This window comes from Microtus pennsylvanicus, chromosome 5, assembly GCF_037038515.1.
Source record: "Microtus pennsylvanicus isolate mMicPen1 chromosome 5, mMicPen1.hap1, whole genome shotgun sequence".
Lineage (NCBI taxonomy): Eukaryota > Metazoa > Chordata > Mammalia > Rodentia > Cricetidae > Microtus > Microtus pennsylvanicus.
The window spans coordinates 16,147,979-16,167,558 of NC_134583.1; the positions used below are offsets into that span (position 1 = coordinate 16,147,979).

Here is a 19,580-nt window from a genome sequence, read left to right on the forward strand (position 1 = left end):
CTCACTTCCTCTTCCTCCCAGTGTTTTGTTCTGTTTACTCCTCCCACCTATGTCCTAACCAATAAAATGGGCCAAGGCAGTTCCTTTATTAGCCAATGACCTTCCTCCATCATAGATCCCTGGGGGTATCCCCCAAAATACAAACTATTGCTTCTGCTTGTCTCCTGGAACTTGAGGGTAAGACCCCATGGTGAAAGACTTTGATCACTGGACTTGGAGAAATCAAGTGGATACTGTCCCGGAGAAGTTCCTCCCCAATGGCTACCTTTCATAGTATTAGAAGGTACTAGGCAGGTACTGTAGAGAAGGGTATTACAGTCCTACCCAACTGTAAACCTTGAGAACTACAATCATGACCTTCTGACAGTACAGACCAAGTGGTCAACAGTGGCAATTATGCAGGCAACCAATAGTTGTGTGATTAGATTTAAATACGAGAACTCAAGCCTTATACTGTAAGTCTGGCCAAGAAAGAACGCTTGGCTTAAGGAAGGGGTCACAGACCTAGAAGAGAACCTCCTCCTTCTCTTGTAACTAACTAATATAGTATCCAAATGTCTTCTAAGTACCCATAGAATGTGGTTTTTAACCTTCACCAGAGAAACATCTTTTTGCAGAAAATATCATCAGGTCAACAAACAGAGACTAAGTGACTCTAGAGTGCCTCTCTCCATATGGGACACCTATAACACAAGCCCACGCCCAAGGTTCAGACAACATTGCTAGGAGGGGGCAGAATTTAAGAGCCAGAAGTTCAAAAAAATATCATGAGGTTCAGTATCTTTTGGACATGAAAGGGATGTTGCACCCATGACTTCGGAAGACTGTAGTTGTCTGTACACAAACTGCACATTAGTGAGACAGTCCCATTCTAGCATGCATGTGGAAAGGCTTATAAGCCCACACCCCTGGTTGAAGAGCTACAGGCAAAAGCTGAAGGCTACTCAGGAAGAGTCAATTTTTTTTGGTGACACGGTTATTGGTTTGCTGCCCCTGCTCCAGTGGTTAGTCATACACCCATGTGAATATGAGTAACGTCAGCCAGTCAGTATGTGTCAGTGTTATGTATTTATCTAAAACTGAAGACATGAGAGGAGAATGCATGTGAGGGGACCATGGGAGGAGAAAAATGGAAGAAAACTGGAGAAAAGTGGAAGGGTTGATATGATAAAATTGTATTGTTCTCATGTAAGAAATATCAAAGGCTAAAACAAGAAGAAGAAACAGTCCACTTAGGTGACATACAGTGATCAGACTGATGTCTAATGTATCAGTTGATCCTGCAGCAGAGCAGCGGTGAAAGGACATGGTACTGAAGGAACAGTCGTTTCAGAACTGCTTGTAGGACACACTGTAGAAACACAGACCAGAGATAAGGAAACAGTTTTCGGTGCCTGAGAGGAAAAAAATAACTGGTCGCAAGTAATTGTAAAGGGGGAGGGGTTCATTTAAGAGTCTACTGGTTATAAAAATGAGGAGAAAAAAGGACCTAAGATGTTTCTGAGATTCCACGGCTACACTAACTTGGGAAAATAGTGTTCTCTTGGATAGAAAATGAGAACAGGTGACAAGGGCAGCTTGTCATGTTGTCCTGGGATTTCAAAGCGCTGGACTAAAGAGGTTGGGAAAAAATTAGCACTACACACATATTAAGAGACAGGGATATGAGCCTATGGGATGCCAAGAAAGATGAAGGGCATAGCTTACACCCCAAAAATGTGTCAGTCCCAACAAATGAGAATAAAGATCATTACCCAAATTCTTAGTCAAATTAAGCAAGCTTTATTTTCTCAGACTAGGCTGTCTCTTTAGAGTGGAGTTTGAAATAACCAGCACTGAATAGAGGATAAAGTGGGGGCTTACATTAGCCCCAAAACTGAACAGCTATGGAGGTTTCAAGGGTTGGAGGGATTTTTGAATATGTAGGAACTTGGCTTAATATCTCAAATTATTTGGCAGAATATCCTATCAGGGTGGAGTTCAGGATATATGGTATGAAATATATAAAATTCCAGAAAATGGGTCAAGATATGGTCAAATTTGAGTTTTACAGAAAACTGAAATGAACTTATTTTGACTTTAAAGTAAGAATACTTCTAATATTAAGATAATACAATGTCTATAGAAAGAGGGCACATTCTTGAAGAGGGCACTGAAAAGATAGAACTCAAATGTGAGAGAAGCCAAAGACCATGAAAAAAGAGAGCACATTTGAACACAAGCAGCCTTAAGGAAAATGGGCTTAGTTATCATTCTAGTCCTATGAGGAGACACTGTGACAAAGGCAACTCTAGAAATAAACCATTTAATTAGGGGTTTGCTTCCAGTTTCTGAAGCTTTCATTCATGACTATCATGATAGCATGTGGTAGCAAGCAGAGACAGCACAAGAATGGGCCTGGCATGTACTTTTGAAACATCAGAGCCCACCCACAGTGACATATCTCCTTCAAAAAGTCCATCTTTCCTAATCCTTCCCAAACAGTTCCACTAAAAGGGGAACCAGTGTTCAAAGACAGGAAGGCACCTATGGGGCCATTCTCATTTAAACCACCACAGGCTTTAAGAAAGTAGTCATCAAGTAAAGCTCAGGCATACAAGGAGGCATGAGTAGAATACCAAGTGAAGAAGAGTCACTGAGGCTTTATACAGGGAAGGGGACACTGAAGATAAGCATCTTAGAGGGGACACAAATCTGTATAAACAAAGTCCCATTCTCAGCAGGAGAAGAAAGATATCTTGGATCAAACAAGCCCAAAACTTTAAAATGAAAAGCATTTTATGAGCATGGTATTGATTCACATAGCATCTGTGAAGACCAGAGGCAGGTGGGTGCCTTCTTCAACAAGGCTCTCCACCTTCATTTTTGAGACTCTCACTGAACCTACAGCTCGCTCCTGAGCTCCAGGGATTGGATCCCAGCCCTGTCCCGTCCCCTTCACTTCAGGCTCCCAGGCTCCTCTCTTACTCAGGTCCTCATGTCTGCAGGGTAAGCACTTTACCTGTGGACTCATCACTTGCTATTTTCAAGGAAAAATTTTAACTACGTTTAGTACTTATGCTTGAAATTTGTAACTAACAGCTCTGACTCTATGACACATGCTCTAAAACATATCCCTTTGCTTTCTCTCTCTCTCTTTTTTTTGTTGTTGGTTTTTGATGCAGTTCCCATTCTAGCTCAGACTGGTTGAGATCTAGGGACAATCCTCCTGAACAAGCTTCCCCAGTTCTGTAATTACAAGCATAAGCCACTGGTGACACCTGATCTGTAAAATACCTTTGCAGATTACCTTGGGAAAAGGAGATCTCTCTTTCTGACATGCCATATCATGTTATGCTACATTACATTACGTTATATTTATATATATGCACACGCGCACGCACACACACACACACACACACACGGGATTGAACCCAGTTCCTTATATAAACCATTATACAAACCATTGAGCTATATTCTCAATCCCCTTTAAGAGCTTTTTTTGCTTGCCTTAGAGAGCTCAACTCTTGGGCTATAGAGATGGCTTAGGTTAAATAAAGGCCAGGTTCACTTTGACAAGAAGTCAAAGTGCTTTAGCTGCTAAAGCCAACAGTGCAACATGGCATTAGAAAAGTTAGTCACTAACACGTGGAAAGAAAATTCACAGCCTTGCATTCACTTGGTGGAAATGATGATAGAGAACAATTGGACATTTGATGATTTAAAAGTAACACACACATTTGGATTTCAAATTGGGAAAGCACTCGAGAAGGCTGACTGCATTTTAAAAAACTTTTTAATTTTTTTAAAAATCATTCCTTTTTTTGTTTTTATGAGTAAATTGGGGACCCAATCCAGGGCCCTGCTGCATGATGGCCAAGTATTCTATAACTGAGCTATACCCTTAGTATCTTCAGTATTTTCTTCTGAGTTAAAAGAATGAAGTGTTTTCTTAAGGTAACACTATATTAATAATGATGATAATGATAATAATAATCAATCCTCAAAAGAAAACAATCAAAGTTAAAACATTCATAAAACAACAACAAAAACCAAACTTTTTTGCAGGGAAGGGAACATCCTGGAATCCCTCATTTATAATTTAGAACTCAAAGAAACAAAAAACCCACAAGGCACACTGTATTGGCCCCGATTCTGTTGCTGTTCTACATATGACAAAGAGTAGCTTCAAAAGGAGTTCACTTTGGATTATAGTTCCATCAAGGGAGGCATGGCAGCAGAGCAGGAAGATGTGCGATCACATCCAGAACTCTGAACAGGAACAGAGAACCAACCCTTCCTGAAGTGGGGCAAATCTTTAAACCCCAAAGCCACTTCTCGGGACATTTCCTAAACCTCCCAACTGAGGACTAAGTGTTCAGATTCATGAGCATCTAGGGGACATTGTCATTCAAATCACCATACATTGTTATAAATAACACAGTAGTCCTATCTATAAACTCAAACAACTCAGACCTTTTACAGGTATTATCCATGGATTTCTATAACACTGTGAAATTAAAAAGAAAAAGATTTACTAATCTTTTTTTTTGTCCATGAAGAATGGTTAGTTGAGCGAGCACCTGGTTTGCCTAATGTAGGTCCTTAACTGTAGGACTGGATGGAACTCCTTGTATTTAGTGATGCTTACTACAGAAACGAGTCAGGACAAGGCCCAGCAGGTGAGGTGTGCAGCCTTCCTAAGTTACTAAGTTATAAGATGAAGGAGACAAGACAGCTGACTTCTCAGACTTCTATACTTTAGATGTTGTTGGGTGGGGAGGAAGGCCCTGTTGGAGTGGGACATGAGAAGGCAGGCAATCAGGCAGACGAGACAGGGAAGAGGAACAAGAGAACAGACTTTTTTACTAGTAGTTTTAAGATGCTTGTAGAATATTAATCATTTCTCTAACTTCTATATTTCCTCTCCCTTGAGAAGACTTTTAATGACAATTCTGGAAGCTGGAGAGAGAAAAAACCCTAGCAATCTACAGAATGTACAGATGAATACTGTTGGTGTACTCTAAAACTTTAACAAATGGTGTGCATGGTCCTCAGTCAGAACAGTGACTCCAGAGAGCCGAGCACACCTTACTTGCCACTTACACGTGCTGTAAATGTTTATTTGCTAACTTTGGTTTATAACAAAGAAACCCCACAGTCCATATCCTGATACTTTCCTGCAAACAGCAAACCAGAACAGGCCAGAAAGAAAAAGGAGCGTGAACACAAAAAGATAAGAAAGTTAACAGAACAAACCAGCAGCTAAACAGGTTATGGTATGAACTGGATAATACTCATTCACAGAAAAGCTGTTCGGTTTGAAAAGTCTTTAATTTAGTTAAAAATCTCTTCACGTTCCAGGATCCTATTACACAATTACTAATAAGCCTTCATTCCTTATTTATATACATTATACATGCAGGAGAAAAAAATTATTTGTGATACAACATTATACAATTAATTAAATCCCTGCTGGGGGGCCACATAGCAGCTTTAGAGACGACGCAGACAGGAAGTTGGTGCAGCAGCATCATGTTTTATCACTTTCCAGTCTCTGTTTCTCATCCTGTCCCACCTGTCCTAGGTGAGATAAAAGTTTGCTATATGCTTCCCTGTTAAAAAAAGAAAAACAAAACACTCAAGTATTTATAAACGTCTATTAACCTACCTAGCAAACATGGCACAGCACTCTAAAAAAATGCTTCATGTTTGCAATGAGTAAACTCAGGTGCTGGAATCCATTCAGTCTTTAGAGTGACTTATACGTACAAAATGAAGGCAAAATGATGTGAGAGCTTATTAACCATCTGAAATAATAAAATGTCCATCTATGACGAAATGTGCTCGTGGTACACTGCGTAAGGACAAGGATGGCACAGTAACAACAGGGAGATGGGTCACCAACAAAAACATGGAACATTACAACCAGAAGAAAGATCAGTGTCACAACACCAGCAATACCCTATTTCTTTACCTTCTTCTCCTTACTTGAGCTGCAGTTTGAAAATAAAATGCTGTTTCTAATATTCTGTAGTACTTGTGGTACTTGGATTTACATTTTCCTTACAGAAAAGAGAGGGTTTATGTAGCTGGTGATACAGGTAAGCCATGCTTCTCCTGGGCCCCGGCTCCAAAAGAGAGTGAAGGCTGAGGCAGGGTCCACAGTGACGAAATTTTACGGTTCATTAACATAGCGCTCACCAGTTGAAATGCTTTAAGAAATATTCTGCCATGAAGTTCTTTCATTAGTCTAAATACCTATGGGATTCTGAATCTCTATAACCAGTCCTTTTGTGAGTATCGTGGCCACACAGAGGAGCACATTAGCAAAGGCTGCCCCTGGGTGGAGTTCACAGACTCCATGAAAGGTTTTCATGAAAGAGCTCAGAAACTATGTCAACGGTGTTGCAAGAGTATGTTTTCATCTCCTGTGCTGCAAAGATGGAGTCTACTAATTAGCTAATGTTATAATCAATAAGATTTCACAAGACAAGCCACTGGAAGCTTTCAAATCCATCTCTTCCTAAGGACACTGCTTTGAAAAGATAAGCACCACTGAGGTGTGCAGCTCTGAGGCGGCCACACCTGCAGGAACTGGAAATGATGCGTGACCCATCCAGCTACGCTACTGCTCAGGCAGGGATTACACAGCTGATAACAGTCACAGCACTGAAGCATTCTTCATCTTAAAATATCCTATTTTTCTAAATGGGAAATAAGTCATTTTAATAAAAAGAGAAAACACAAATTGTATGGTACTCAAAACAGTCTAATTATCAAACATACCTTTGTGCAATATTCCTGCCACAGCCCCATTTCAGCTCTGAATCTTTCAGAGACTGAGTGAGGGTAGGAACCAAGTGGATGACAATGTGCGCACTCAGTGCTGCCACCATCTCCAGGATGCTGTACACCTGGTAACTGTACTGCACACCATAGTCCTGGATGAACTGCCTGAAAGCAAAACAGGCCATTTAAGAGTCAACCTCAGGCAATTCCTTGGGCCAGTTATATACATCATAATCACTTTTAACCTGAACATAACAAGGATCATTTCATCAAGACTGAGTAAGAATCTATACGCAGACTACTGGTAAGGCTTGTTTGTTTCTTAACTTTTGGAGGTAGGGTAGTTTCATGTTGTCTGGTTTGACTTAGAACTCATTGTCCTCCTCCTCCGTCACCTAGAATGCTGGGACTACAAGTGAGTATCACCAGGACCAGCTCGGTGACACTTAGCAGAAAAATAATTGAAAGGACAATCAGGTAGGGGAAAAAAATGAATTTTAGGGACTTTCCATGATATTCTCCACTTCAAACTGGAATGGGAGGAGTGTGGAAGGCAGCTAGCACAGTCAAGTTTCCTTGTTATTTCTCAGCACATCAAACATCTGTATTAGTTAATACAGTATAGGGACAGAAAATATTCATAAGATACATATTTTAAATGAACAAGAGATATTATGAATAGACATTCTTCATAAATAAAAAAAACATATATTTGACCACTAAAATTTCTACACTCCTCAATCAATATAATAAAAGCCATGTACCTTAATAAATCATATATACAAAGATTCGTTCTTTTCCCTCTTCCCAAGGTTTTGAAATTTTCATGAACTCACTAGCATAAGGTGATGACAATCAAAATGAACCAGAAACAGTAGACAAGTGCAGTCATGTGACGAGAGGGAAAAAACACACCTCAAATCGCATGTCGTGTGATGGTCATGTCGTGTGGTGGCAAGGTAGGGATGTGTGACATAAAACTAAGCTGGTAGAGACCCTGAGAAAAATGGCACAAAGAAACTGCCCTAATAAAGACTCTACACCAGGTGGTGGCGGCACACACCTTTAATCCCAATACTTGGAGGCAGAGACAGGAGGATCTCTGTGCCTGTGAGGCCAGCCTGGTCTACAGAGTGAGTTCCAGGACAGCCAGCACTGTGACACAGAGAAACCCTGTCTCGGGGAACAAAAAAGAGAGAGAGAGAGAGAGAGAGAGAGAGAGAGAGAGAGAGAGAGAGAGAGAGAGAGAGAGAGAGAGAGAGAGAGACTGAGACTCAGTCTCAGGGCTCAGGGAATGTGGCTAAGAATACCTTCTACCCCTACAGAGTCCATGTTTCCCAGTTAAGCTTTCTGAAGCTTCAATGTTTAAAGCAAGTCAAAAGACCAAGGGCAGGCATTTTTACAGCACCCTGAGGAGCAGGGACACATATTTTCCAGACTTATGCATCTTACTTTTTCTTCTTAACCACGTTCAAGATTCTTTCTTACTGAAGACATAAGTAATTTCAAGTCAGTTAACTTACCCTTCTCCTTGGCACTTTTATTTTTCAATAAAACAACACAATGTAACAAAACCACTGTCCCAAATACTATAATTGAAACACTGTAAACAAGTAGTAACACATTATGTTTGGGATAATTAGTTGTTTAAAAAGCATGTTGACTGTCAAATGGCTGGCAACCCTCTACTTGCCAGTTGGCATGCTTTCCAGTTACCTAAACAGAGAAGTCAGCTGGGTGGCAGGTTCTCCTTCTGACCCCACTTGGCAGGTTTTTATCATGCATTGCAGGTTCTCTGTGGCCAGCTTTTTAACTAGGAGAAAATGATAGCATTACACAGTGTGTCTGAGCTGACCATCTGGATCCTCATTCTTAACACTCTTGATTTAGAAAAATACACTGTTTTCTTCAAATAGGTACATGCTTTTTATAAATTTTCAAAATAAAAGAGTTATAAGTTTGTTTTATTCGGAAGAATACTTAAAAAGTTTGAAAATCTATTTTGAGTGTCACAGCTGAAATAATACAAATGAAGACATGTTTTCCCTTTAGAAAGGTATCCATACTCAAAAACCCTTTCTATCCTAATCTTACAGATAAATACAGACAAGAGAGCCTTTTGTAAGACATGAATTTATAGACAAGCATATTGATTTTATTTTCAAATTCACAGGCACATAACTTCCACCCCTTACAAATCTTTAAGTAGCAAACTAGACCAAGCAATAATGTTCCTTTGTTTAAAATGAGCCAAATATTTGTATTAATTATTTATTTAACCAAATTCTTAAAACACTGTGCCTATATATATATATATATAGCACAAACATGCTGCTGTGATTTGGATCTTAAATGTGCCACAGGCTCAAATATTAAATGCTGGGTGGCCAGCCCAAGGTGCGACAGAGGAGTGGGTGCCTCTTCCCTCCACTGTTTCCACTGCTGCAGATGAACAGTTTCTGCCTTCAGGTATTTCAGGTATTCTCATCACGATCAAGGCCTCATCACCAACTTATACGGGGTGTGTGTGTGTGTGTGTGTGTGTGTGTGTGTGTGTGTGTGTGTGTAAAATGGTCATTTACTTTGAAGCTTACAAAACAGGGGCAAGTCAACCTTCTTGCACTTAAAGTTGATTTATTAAGGTACTGTGAAGCTGAGTAACTCAGCCCTGAGCAATTATGTGAAAAACTTACGTTCTTAATGGTATAAAACTCCTGTTTTGGGCCCACTGAATAATCATATTTGCTTTAAAGCACCACCTTGACTGTCACAGTGTGTGGAAGCAGATGCCTCACATACAGAGCAGGGACTGTTAGTATTGTCAGATCTGTGCAAGTGTAACCAGAGTCAGCTTCACACTCCTTCTGTTATCTCAAAAGGAAGCCCTACCCTGTAGCTATCACCTGTTGTTCCCTGGGTAAGGAAGCTTATCTATTTCTGTCTCAGAGGCGTGTTTTCTGCGAGTTTGTGGAATTCAATCTGGATAAAGCTACTCAGAATGGCATATAATTTAAACCGTCTGAACTCTGCCTTTCAGGATTTTCCATCTAGAGTTGTAGGCCTGCTGTTAACAACATGCAGGTGAAAGCACAGGGAAGAAAACCATGGCTACACGACAACTGCACCGAGTGAGGAAACCCTGGCTGATGAAGTGCAAGGCTCTCACTGCACTTCTCCATGGCGAGCTTTAACAAGCACAATGCTTCTATTCTAAAGATCCAGGTTCTCTCAAGCCACCACAGGGCATGTCCTCCTGCCAAGCCATAGTACACTAAGGAAATGGAACAAATCACTCTTCCCAGACTCGGAGAGCAGTCGAAAATAGCATAAATTTTTGAGGAACAACAGAACATGCAAAGATCATTTGCACTTTCCACCATCACTTTAGGCACTGCCCTCAGGTTCCTCAGAGTCCACATTATAACACACACACACACACACAACACACACCTCTGCACAAAAACCAGGACCAAGAGGCCAATGGCCTACCAGAGTCAAGCCAGCACTGTGACTCCTGTTCTGCGGTCTGCACAAACTTACTAAAGCCTGTTACGGTGGGGACTAGAGAGCGTACTCCAGAGTGATCACTCAAGGTGACACTGAGGAGACTGAAAGGAAAGGGGCTGCTCAAGGAGCCTTCCACACGCGGGTATTCTAGCAGAAAACTAAGGAGAAGAGGTTACACTGACCTCCTACCTCCTGACATTTGACAAGTGTCATGTGACATCAGAGTAAATCAGCACAAACATTTTTTTCTTTTAAAGTTAATTAGCCTGACAAAGGAAGTACCCCTACATAAATTACTTTCCTCAAGGAGGGGACAGGTTGATACAACTCCTCTCCCAAAAAACCTAAACTAAAAAGACTGAAGTGTGCCAGTATTTGAACACCTCCCCCCTCTCCCCCCACACCAGCCATGACTCACACCAAGGGATGGAGAATGACCATGTACCTTTTACAGCTCTGAGTCTAATCCATGTGAAAGAACTCATACATAAAAAATGCTGGCGATCAAGACTGAGCCGACTAACCTTGGGGTTCATTGACCAACACCAGACATTTTAAGACGCCAGGAAGGAGTAGCTCAAGGTCACAAACACCCAAGCTGGTTTCCTTGAAGAGCTGGAGGGTGAAGGCCAATACAGATGCTAATCGAGGAGGGGGTGAGGACCCTTTGAACTCAAGATAGGATTTCCTGAAAACAAGCAAATTTTATTTTACTTTTCTTCTATTTCAAGTTTCAATTGAGCAGAATCAAATGCCATGCATATTAAAGACACTGGAAAAATTCAATCCCTAGATAAAGTATAGTTTTAAAATAATGTATATTTACTGTGTTAACTTTGCGGAGCATTTTGGTGTGCTATGTGCTCTAAAACCTAGTACAGATTTTAAAGTCTTAAGCAATCTCGTCTTAAAATGAACTTAACCAAACCTAACTGCTAACTTGTTTTCTCCATTTCCCAAGTAAGTCTCATATCCCTTATCAGTTTTACCAGGAATCAACACTTCCTCTAATGTCAAATTTGCATAAACAAATCTCCCCTCAATTTATTTACTTAGAATTTAGGAGGGGTCTTACGTTTCTAAATAAATAAAAGGACAATCCTAGGAATTAGCTTCCCATTCCAGCTTTATTTTTCCTTCGCTAGGAACTTTAAAGAACTAATTTAAGATTGAATATCTTCTCTCCAGGCATGATAAACTGTAACATCAAAATTCAACAACCTTTTTGACTCATTTTCCCACTCAACAACTTAGAACTGGTCCTGCTCATCATTCAAAAAATGAATAAGTGTCAAAGTATTGAGTTTCTTTAAAATATCTAGATGATATGAAAATTGGCCAAAAAATACTTAACATCCCCATATGATAGTTTTCATTTTACTGGTGCTTGGGATCAACTGAGAACCTTGAACATGGTAAGCGAGCTTCCTGCCACTGCGGTGCGTTTCCAGCCCCAGACACTATTCAACCAAAACTGACACACACATATGTTTGAAGTCTACAAGTAAACATAAAGGAACACAAAAACAACTAAGGCTTATAAACTCATTCAAGAAACTACATAATCAATCACTCTAGTTCCCCACACACAACACACAGTGACTCCTACAAATTTAACATCCTTGCTACAACCATCTTAGGCAGTGTTTTGTTCTGTGCAGTGCAGAATTACTAATGCCCCAAATAAACATTAATTTGGTACATACTGAACACCAGGAACAATGTAAAAATAAGCATATATAGAATTACGTGAAAAAGAACAAACAACAGCCTCATCATCTAGTGGAGAAGTTAGTTGTGCCAATAAAGAGGCAATTTTAATATATGTGACTTTGACAAAGAATCATCACAGAATTGTCAGGGATTCTGAGAAGCCCTAACTCAAACAGATCACATAGTAGGAAGGTGCAGAATGGAGGGAACCATAAGAGCCCAACACTACTTATTATTGAATATTGAAAACAAAAACTTAGTCACCCTTCTAGTCAGCCGGAATCTAATACATAAAGAATAAAAGCCATCCTTAATTACATATGAAGTAAACCAGAAATCTGAGTATACAGCTAGGATACTAACCAAGGGGCTTAATTTGGGTTTATGATTTGAATTCACCTCCCCATTTGTCATGGAGTTTATAGTAAACAAGGCAATATCTCAAATGTAATAACAGATTACTATTCTGAACCTAAAAATTGGGTCAAAAACACATGTGTTACCCTGTGGTATTAGTCACAGCTTGCATGCAGGACAGTGGGTATGAGTGCTGAGGATGACATTTTAATGAAGAGACCGGCATGGACAAAGCTATAATATAGGGAAGAATAAAGCATCTTGAGAGCAATAACTAAGCCAGGGTCAGTGGGGCATATATAGGACAGGGACACTACCAACAGAAAGATGAGTGCAGGAGAAAGGAGTCAGCGAAGGTTTGGGAGCAGGGAAATGTCAAAACTAATCTGGCAAAACTGGTGGAACGCTTTTAATCCAGGTACTCGGGAGGCATAAACTAGTGGATCTTTGTGAGCTCCAGGCCAGGCAAGGTGACACTATGAGACCTGTACTAAAAAGAAAAAGAAAAAAGAAAGAAAGGGGCAAGAGGGTTTTAGTTTTAGAAGAAAGACTAGATGTAGTGATTACCATGGTGTAATGTGATAAGAGAAATGGGAATGAACAAAGACAATAGTTTCTGGCCCAAGTAACACGACTCTAGGAATGTATGAGAAACAGAATTCTATAATTACATCAGATCATTATAAAGATCAAGTCAAAGCTGGGAAGATGGCTCAGTCAGTAAAACTTGCCTTGTAATCATAAGGGCCTGAGTTCAGTTCCCAAAACAAACCAGGCATGGCTGCTTGAACTTGTAATCTCAGCAATACAGAGAGAGAGCCAGACAGACCTCCCGGGGTGATCACCAACACAGCTGCTGGGCAGTCTAACCCAGCAGTACAGGGCATCTCACAAACAAGGTGATGACAACAAAAGAAAGACCTCAGAGGCTGTCCTCTGGCCCACCCACCCACCTACCCACCAGAGAGAGACAGAGAGACCAAAATGAAGGTGTTTCAACATAGAAACTGATTAATACTACATACCAATAATCTAGTCTCATAGAATACCAAAACTTTAACAGACAGTATGATAATTTTAATCACTACATGAAGACAGGGGAAGATAATTTCTATTACCAAATCTTCTAATGTTATGGCTAAAGGATATAGAGGGTTAGTTAAAAACCAAAACAAGGAAACAAACAAACAAAAAGAATCCTAAGAAACGAATGTTGGAGAGACGGCTCAACAGGTAAGAGCACCTACTGCTCTTGCACAGACACTGAATTTGCCTCTGTGCCCACAGGGCAGCTTTCAAGCATCCAAAACTCCAGTTCCAGGGTTTCTGATGCATTCTTTTACCTTCTACAGGCACCAGGCATGCACACGGTACAATTCCATACATGTAGGCAAAACTGACACACATATGTGAAAAATAAATCTTTTTGCATAAAAAGGAATTAAAGGTGGAGAGCGAGTGTTATTAAACCATCCCCACCCCTGCATTATTTCTATAGAAATGACACATACCTTCTCTGCTCTACACTTGGGCCAAGTTTGATGGCATTGTACCTTTCTCATTACTTCAAGGATAAAAATCAAGAAAATATACCCTAGAATATTCTAAAAATAGAATACTTAAAATATATTTAGAATATTCTGAGAAATATTCTTCAAGCATCTCAGTAAAAGTTAACTTTATCCCCCAAACAACTAGTTATCTTATCTAGCAAATATAACAATTCCCTTTGTTGAATGAAAGTCCTCTAAAATAATTCAAAATGATCTGGTTTATGCTTATCTTCCATCCTAGCAAAATCCTCATGTTTCCTTCAGACAGTCATTTCTAAAGAACCATCAAGCTGTCTACACCAATACCTTACTTGGGAATCATACATTGCACCAGCAAGTCACTAAGAGTGAAAAAAGATAATCTTATGTTTTGGAAACTTCCAAGAATACTCCACACATTTGCTGGGTTCAGTGCTGAGGAGTTGGAAAATATTGTGTAGCAGCAAACTTTCTAACCATGTCCTTTTTATTATTTTTAATACAAAATAAGATTCTATGACCTGATGTCAACATGTATGAAACACTAAGTATCTCAGGTATTCTCTAAACAACAGTATAAAGGAAGCTCTAGTTTATAATAAAGGAAATTCATGACTAAAATATGTATTTGCTGAAATATCCAAAAGTGGAAGATGTCCCACATAATCACCGTTGGAGACACCCAAGTGACCGCCATGAAGAATGGAAATGACCAGAACTCACACTAGTCTGCTGCTTAGCTGGCCCAGTGACCTACCAGGTGACTGGAACCGTGGCCCTGAATGCACCCCTACAAGAAACCATCTGAGCCTTTGATGATCACCACAGACACAGCCCCAACTGCACCAATCAGAGAAAAAGAAGGCAACATACTTTACACCACAAAGAGTAACACAACACCATGAAAAGCCAGTAGTTCTACAACAGCAAGACTTGATCACACCAATATAGATGAAGCAGAAGAAAATGACCTAAAAAATAAATTTAGAAAAATGTTTGAGGCCCTTAAAGAGGAAATAAAAAATTCCCTCAAAGTAGAGGAAAAGACAAACAAAAAATTGGAAGAAATTAACAAATCCTTTAAACGAAGAAAAAGCAATCAAACAGATGAAAGAAATTATTCAAGACTTGAAAACTAAAATAGAGACAATAAAGAAAACACAAACAGAGGAAATTCTGGAAATGGAAAATATGGGAAAACGATCAGGAATCACAAATGCAAACATAACAACAGAATACAAGAGATGGGAGAGAGATTCTCAAGTGCTGAAGATACAAAAGAGGAAATATACTCATCGGTCCAAGAAAATATTAAATCTCACAAAAGCCTAACATAAAATATCTAGAAAATATGGGACATGATGGAAAGATCAAACCTAAGAATAATAGATATAGAAGAAGAATGCTAGCTCGAAGGCACAGAAAATATGTTCAACAAAATCACAGAAGAAAACTTTCCTAACTTGAAGAAAGATATGCTTATGAAGATTCAAGAAGCTTAAAAAACACCAAATAGACAGGACCAATAAAAAAAAGTCCCCTTGCCATATAATAATCAAAACACTAAACATACAGAATAAAGAAAGAATATTAAGAGCTGCAAAGGAAAAAGCCCAAGTAACATATAAAGGCAGACCTATAAGAATTACACCTGACTTCTCAATGGCAATGATGAAAGCCTGGTCCTAGTCAAGTGTTCTGCAGACATTAAGATACCATGGGTGTCAGCCCACACTACTATTCCCAGCAAAAATTTCAGTCACCATAGATGGACAAAACAAGACATTCCATGAAAGAATCAGATTTATCCAATACCTAGCAACCAAATCCAGCCACACACAAAGTACTAGAATGAAAACCCCAACCCAAGGAAGTTGGCTACATCAACAAAAACACAGATAATAGATTATCACAAAGCAGCAAATCCCAAAGGAGAAAAACACACACAATAACATCAGCAAAAACAAAAACTAAAATAACAGGAATGAACAATCACGGGCCATTAATGTCCCTTAACAAAAATGGACTCGACTCACCTATAAAAGACACAGGCTAACAGATTGGATACAAATCCATCTGAAGAAGAATCCATCCTTCTGCTGCATACAAAAATCACACCCTAACCCTAAAAACACAGTAAAGGGTTGGGAAGAGATTTTCTAATCAAATGGACCTAAGAAAAAAGCTGGTGTAGCTATCCTAATATCTAACAAAATAGACTTCAAACTAAAATCAATCAAAAGAGACAAAGAAGGACATTTTATATTAGTCATAGGAAAAATCAATCAAGAGGAAATCTCAATACTGAATGCCTATGCCCCAAATAAAAGGGCACCCTCATATGTAACAGAAACAAAACTAAAGCTTAAATTACACATTAAACCCCACACACTAACAGTGGGAAATTTCAACACCCCACTCTCACCACTGGACAGGTCTTCAGGACAGAAAATTAACAGAAAAATAAGGGCATTAACATATGTTATGCCTCAAATGGACTTAACAGACATCTATAAAACAGTCCATCCAAACAAAATAGAATATACCTTCTTCTCAGCACCTCATAGAAACTTCTCAAAAACTTCTAACACCTTCCATAATGTAGCAGGATACAAGATTATCAGTAGCCCTCCTGTACACAGATGATAAATGGGCCGAGAAAGAAATCAGAGAAACATCACCCTTCACAGTAGCCACAAATAACATAAAATATCATGGAGTAATTCTAACCAAACAAGTGGAAGACCCGTAATGACAAGAACTTTAATTCTCTGAAGAAAGAAATTGAAGAAGACACCAGAAAATGGAAAGATCTCCCATGCTCTTGGGTATGTAGGATTAACATAGTAAAAATGGCAATCTTACCAAAAGCAATCTATAGATTTAATACAATGCCCATCAAAATCCCAGCAAAATTCTTCACAGACCTCAAAAGAACAGTACTCACCTTAATATGGAAAAGCAAAAAACCCAGGATAGCCAAAACAATCCTGTACAATAAAAAAACTTCTGTAGGCATCATGATCCCTGACTTCAAACTCTACTACAGAGCTACAATGCTGAAAACAGACAGGAGGACAAATGGAACCAAATCGAAAACCAGGATATCAATCCACACACCTATGAATACCTGATTTTTGACAAAGCAGCAAAAAATATGAAATGGAAAGAAGATAGAGTATTCAACAAATGGTGCTGTGGCATACTTGATATCACATGTAGACCATATCTATCACCATGCATACAACTCAAGTCCAAATAGATTAAAGATCTTAACATAAAGCCAACTGCACTGAACCTTATAGAAGAGAAAGTGGGTAGTATATTTGAACGCATTGGCACAAGAGACTACTTCCTAAATATAACCCCAATAGCACAGACACTGAGAGCAACAATTAATAATTGAGACCTAAAAAAGCAACATGAAACTGAGACACTTCTGTAAAGAAATAGATATTGTCAATAAGACAAAACGGCAGCCTACAAAATGGAAAAAGATCCTCATCAACCCCACATTGGACAGAGGGCTGGTCATCAAAAAAGACACCTAAGGAAATGCTCAACATCCTTAGCCATCAGAAAAATGCAAATCTTTGCATCTTTGCATCAGAGAAAGATCAAAAACACTGATGAGAACTATTGCTGGAGAGAATGTGGGATAAAGGGATTGCTTATGGGAGTGCAAACTGGTACAATGCCATTGGATATCAGTATGGCAATTTCTCAGAAATTAGAAAACAACCTACCTTAAGACCCAGCAATACTACTTTTAGGTATCTGCCCAAATGATGTACCACAAGGATATGTGCTTAACTATGTTCATAATAGCATTATTTGTCATAGCCAAACCATGGAAACAACATAAATGCCCCTCGACTGAAGAGTGGATAAAGATATGGTACATTTATACAGTGGAGTACTACACAGCGGGGAAAAAAATGACATCTTGAAATTTGAAGGCAAAAAGATGGATCTAGAAATCATCATATTGAGTGAGGTAACCCAGACCCAGAAAGACAAGTATCATATGTACTCATTCATAAGTGGCTTTTAGACATACAACAAAGGAAAACCAGACTACAATTCAGAATCCCAGAGAACCTAGACAACAATGAGGGCCCTAAGAGAGACATACATGGATCTAATCTACATGGGAAGTAAAAAGACAAGATCTCCTGGGTAAATTGGGAGCATGAGGATCATAGGAGTGGCTTGGGGGGGGGGGGCAGAGGAAGTGAGGGGAATAGAGAAATATATATCAATAAAAACAATTAAAAGGACTGTGTACTTGTTACTACAGAAATAGTTTAGGTATTAATGTTTATTGTGATTTATATTAATCCTGTGTGACACACTGGACCTACCAACAAGTGACAAAGTGTTTCCCAAAAGCTTATGTCCTTAGCTGGTAATGCTGTCATAAGGTCTCAGAAATATTAGAAGTGGGTCTAGTTAGGAGAAGTAGGTCATTTGGGGTGTGCACTTCAAGGGCTGTGTTTTGTTCCCTCACCCTGTTCATGTTGCCCTCTGCTTCCCAGAGGGAAGTGAGTGAGCTTGTTTTGTCATTGTTTTCCTCCTCTGCACAAACAGACCTAAAAGCAGTGAAGCCAACAATGATCTAAAGCCAGGGTCCCAAATAAACCTTTCTCCCTTTAAGTTGTTTTTCTCAGGTGTCTTGTCAAAACAATAAAAAAACTGACTAATAAACACGTGAAAACAAAAAAATTGAGATAATTAGTAAGTTAATAACATACTTCATATTCTTCATCAACATTCATATTTTCAGTTACTTCTCGTAGAGTAATTGCTACAAACTATATTGTACAAAATACAATTTCTATTGTGATGAAAACCATAGAAATGCATCTTTTTTAAAAAGTAACTTTTTAAAAATTTTTTAATTTCATGTGCACTGGTGTTTTGCCTGCATATGTTTCTATGTGAGGGTGTCAGATCCCTGGTACTGGAGTTGCACAGTTGTGAGCTGCCATGTGGATGCAGGCAACTGAACTGGGGCCCTCTTGAAGGAGCAGTCAGTGCTCCTAACCACTCTACCATCTCTCCAGCTCATAAAAATGTATGTTTAGGGAGGTGTAGAAGGAAAATAACAGTTACATAGTTAAACTAACACAATTTTAAAAGCAAATATGTTAACAAATTATTATTTTTTTAATCTAAAAGCACACAGGAGCTATCAAAAACATTCTGGTGGACTCTTCATTGAGAGCTGTCACAATATCAGCAGTGGCTTTCCTATCATTTATTCCATAAAATGATAATTTATTTTCACAAAAAGACTTTATATAAGTGCTATGTGGGCTTTATTTCTAGAGGGGTAAGATAACAAAACTAGGAAAAGAGAGAGATGTCTCTTCTATTACAAAAATGAGCAAGCAGTTATAGCTGTGCTGTGGAACACTACTAGATGTTAAGAAACAAACTTTTAAATATATCTTTATTGAAATTAAGATATAATACATTGTTTTCTTCTTCCTGATGCAACAAATTCTTAATGTTTCCTGGAAAAAAGTTTTTTAAAAGCTACTACAGGGCTGGAGAGATGGCTCAGAGGTTAAGAGCATTGCCTGCTCATTCAAAGGTCCTGAGTTCAATTCCCAGCAACCACATGGTGGTTCACAACCACCTGTAATGAGGTCTAGTGCCCTCTTCCGACCTGCGGACATACACACAGACAGAATA

At 39.1% G+C, this 19,580-nt stretch overlaps 1 protein-coding gene across 4 annotated transcripts in view; it reads right to left on the reverse strand.

Annotated features, from left to right (window-relative positions):
- Positions 1 to 5,296: 5,296 nt before the first annotated feature.
- Positions 5,297 to 19,580, reverse strand: part of Mms22l (MMS22 like, DNA repair protein) — a 110,641-nt gene continuing 96,357 nt past the window's right edge. For all 4 annotated transcript variants that reach the window (XM_075971305.1, XM_075971304.1, XM_075971307.1 and 1 more), the window contains 4 exons: positions 10,803 to 10,966; positions 8,488 to 8,584; positions 6,769 to 6,936; positions 5,297 to 5,594 (listed from right to left, as the gene is read on the reverse strand). In XM_075971305.1, the coding sequence (XP_075827420.1) occupies positions 5,513 to 5,594; positions 6,769 to 6,936; positions 8,488 to 8,584; positions 10,803 to 10,966 (511 nt within the window). In that variant the 3' untranslated portion in view covers positions 5,297 to 5,512. The remainder of the gene's footprint in view (positions 5,595 to 6,768; positions 6,937 to 8,487; positions 8,585 to 10,802; positions 10,967 to 19,580) is intronic.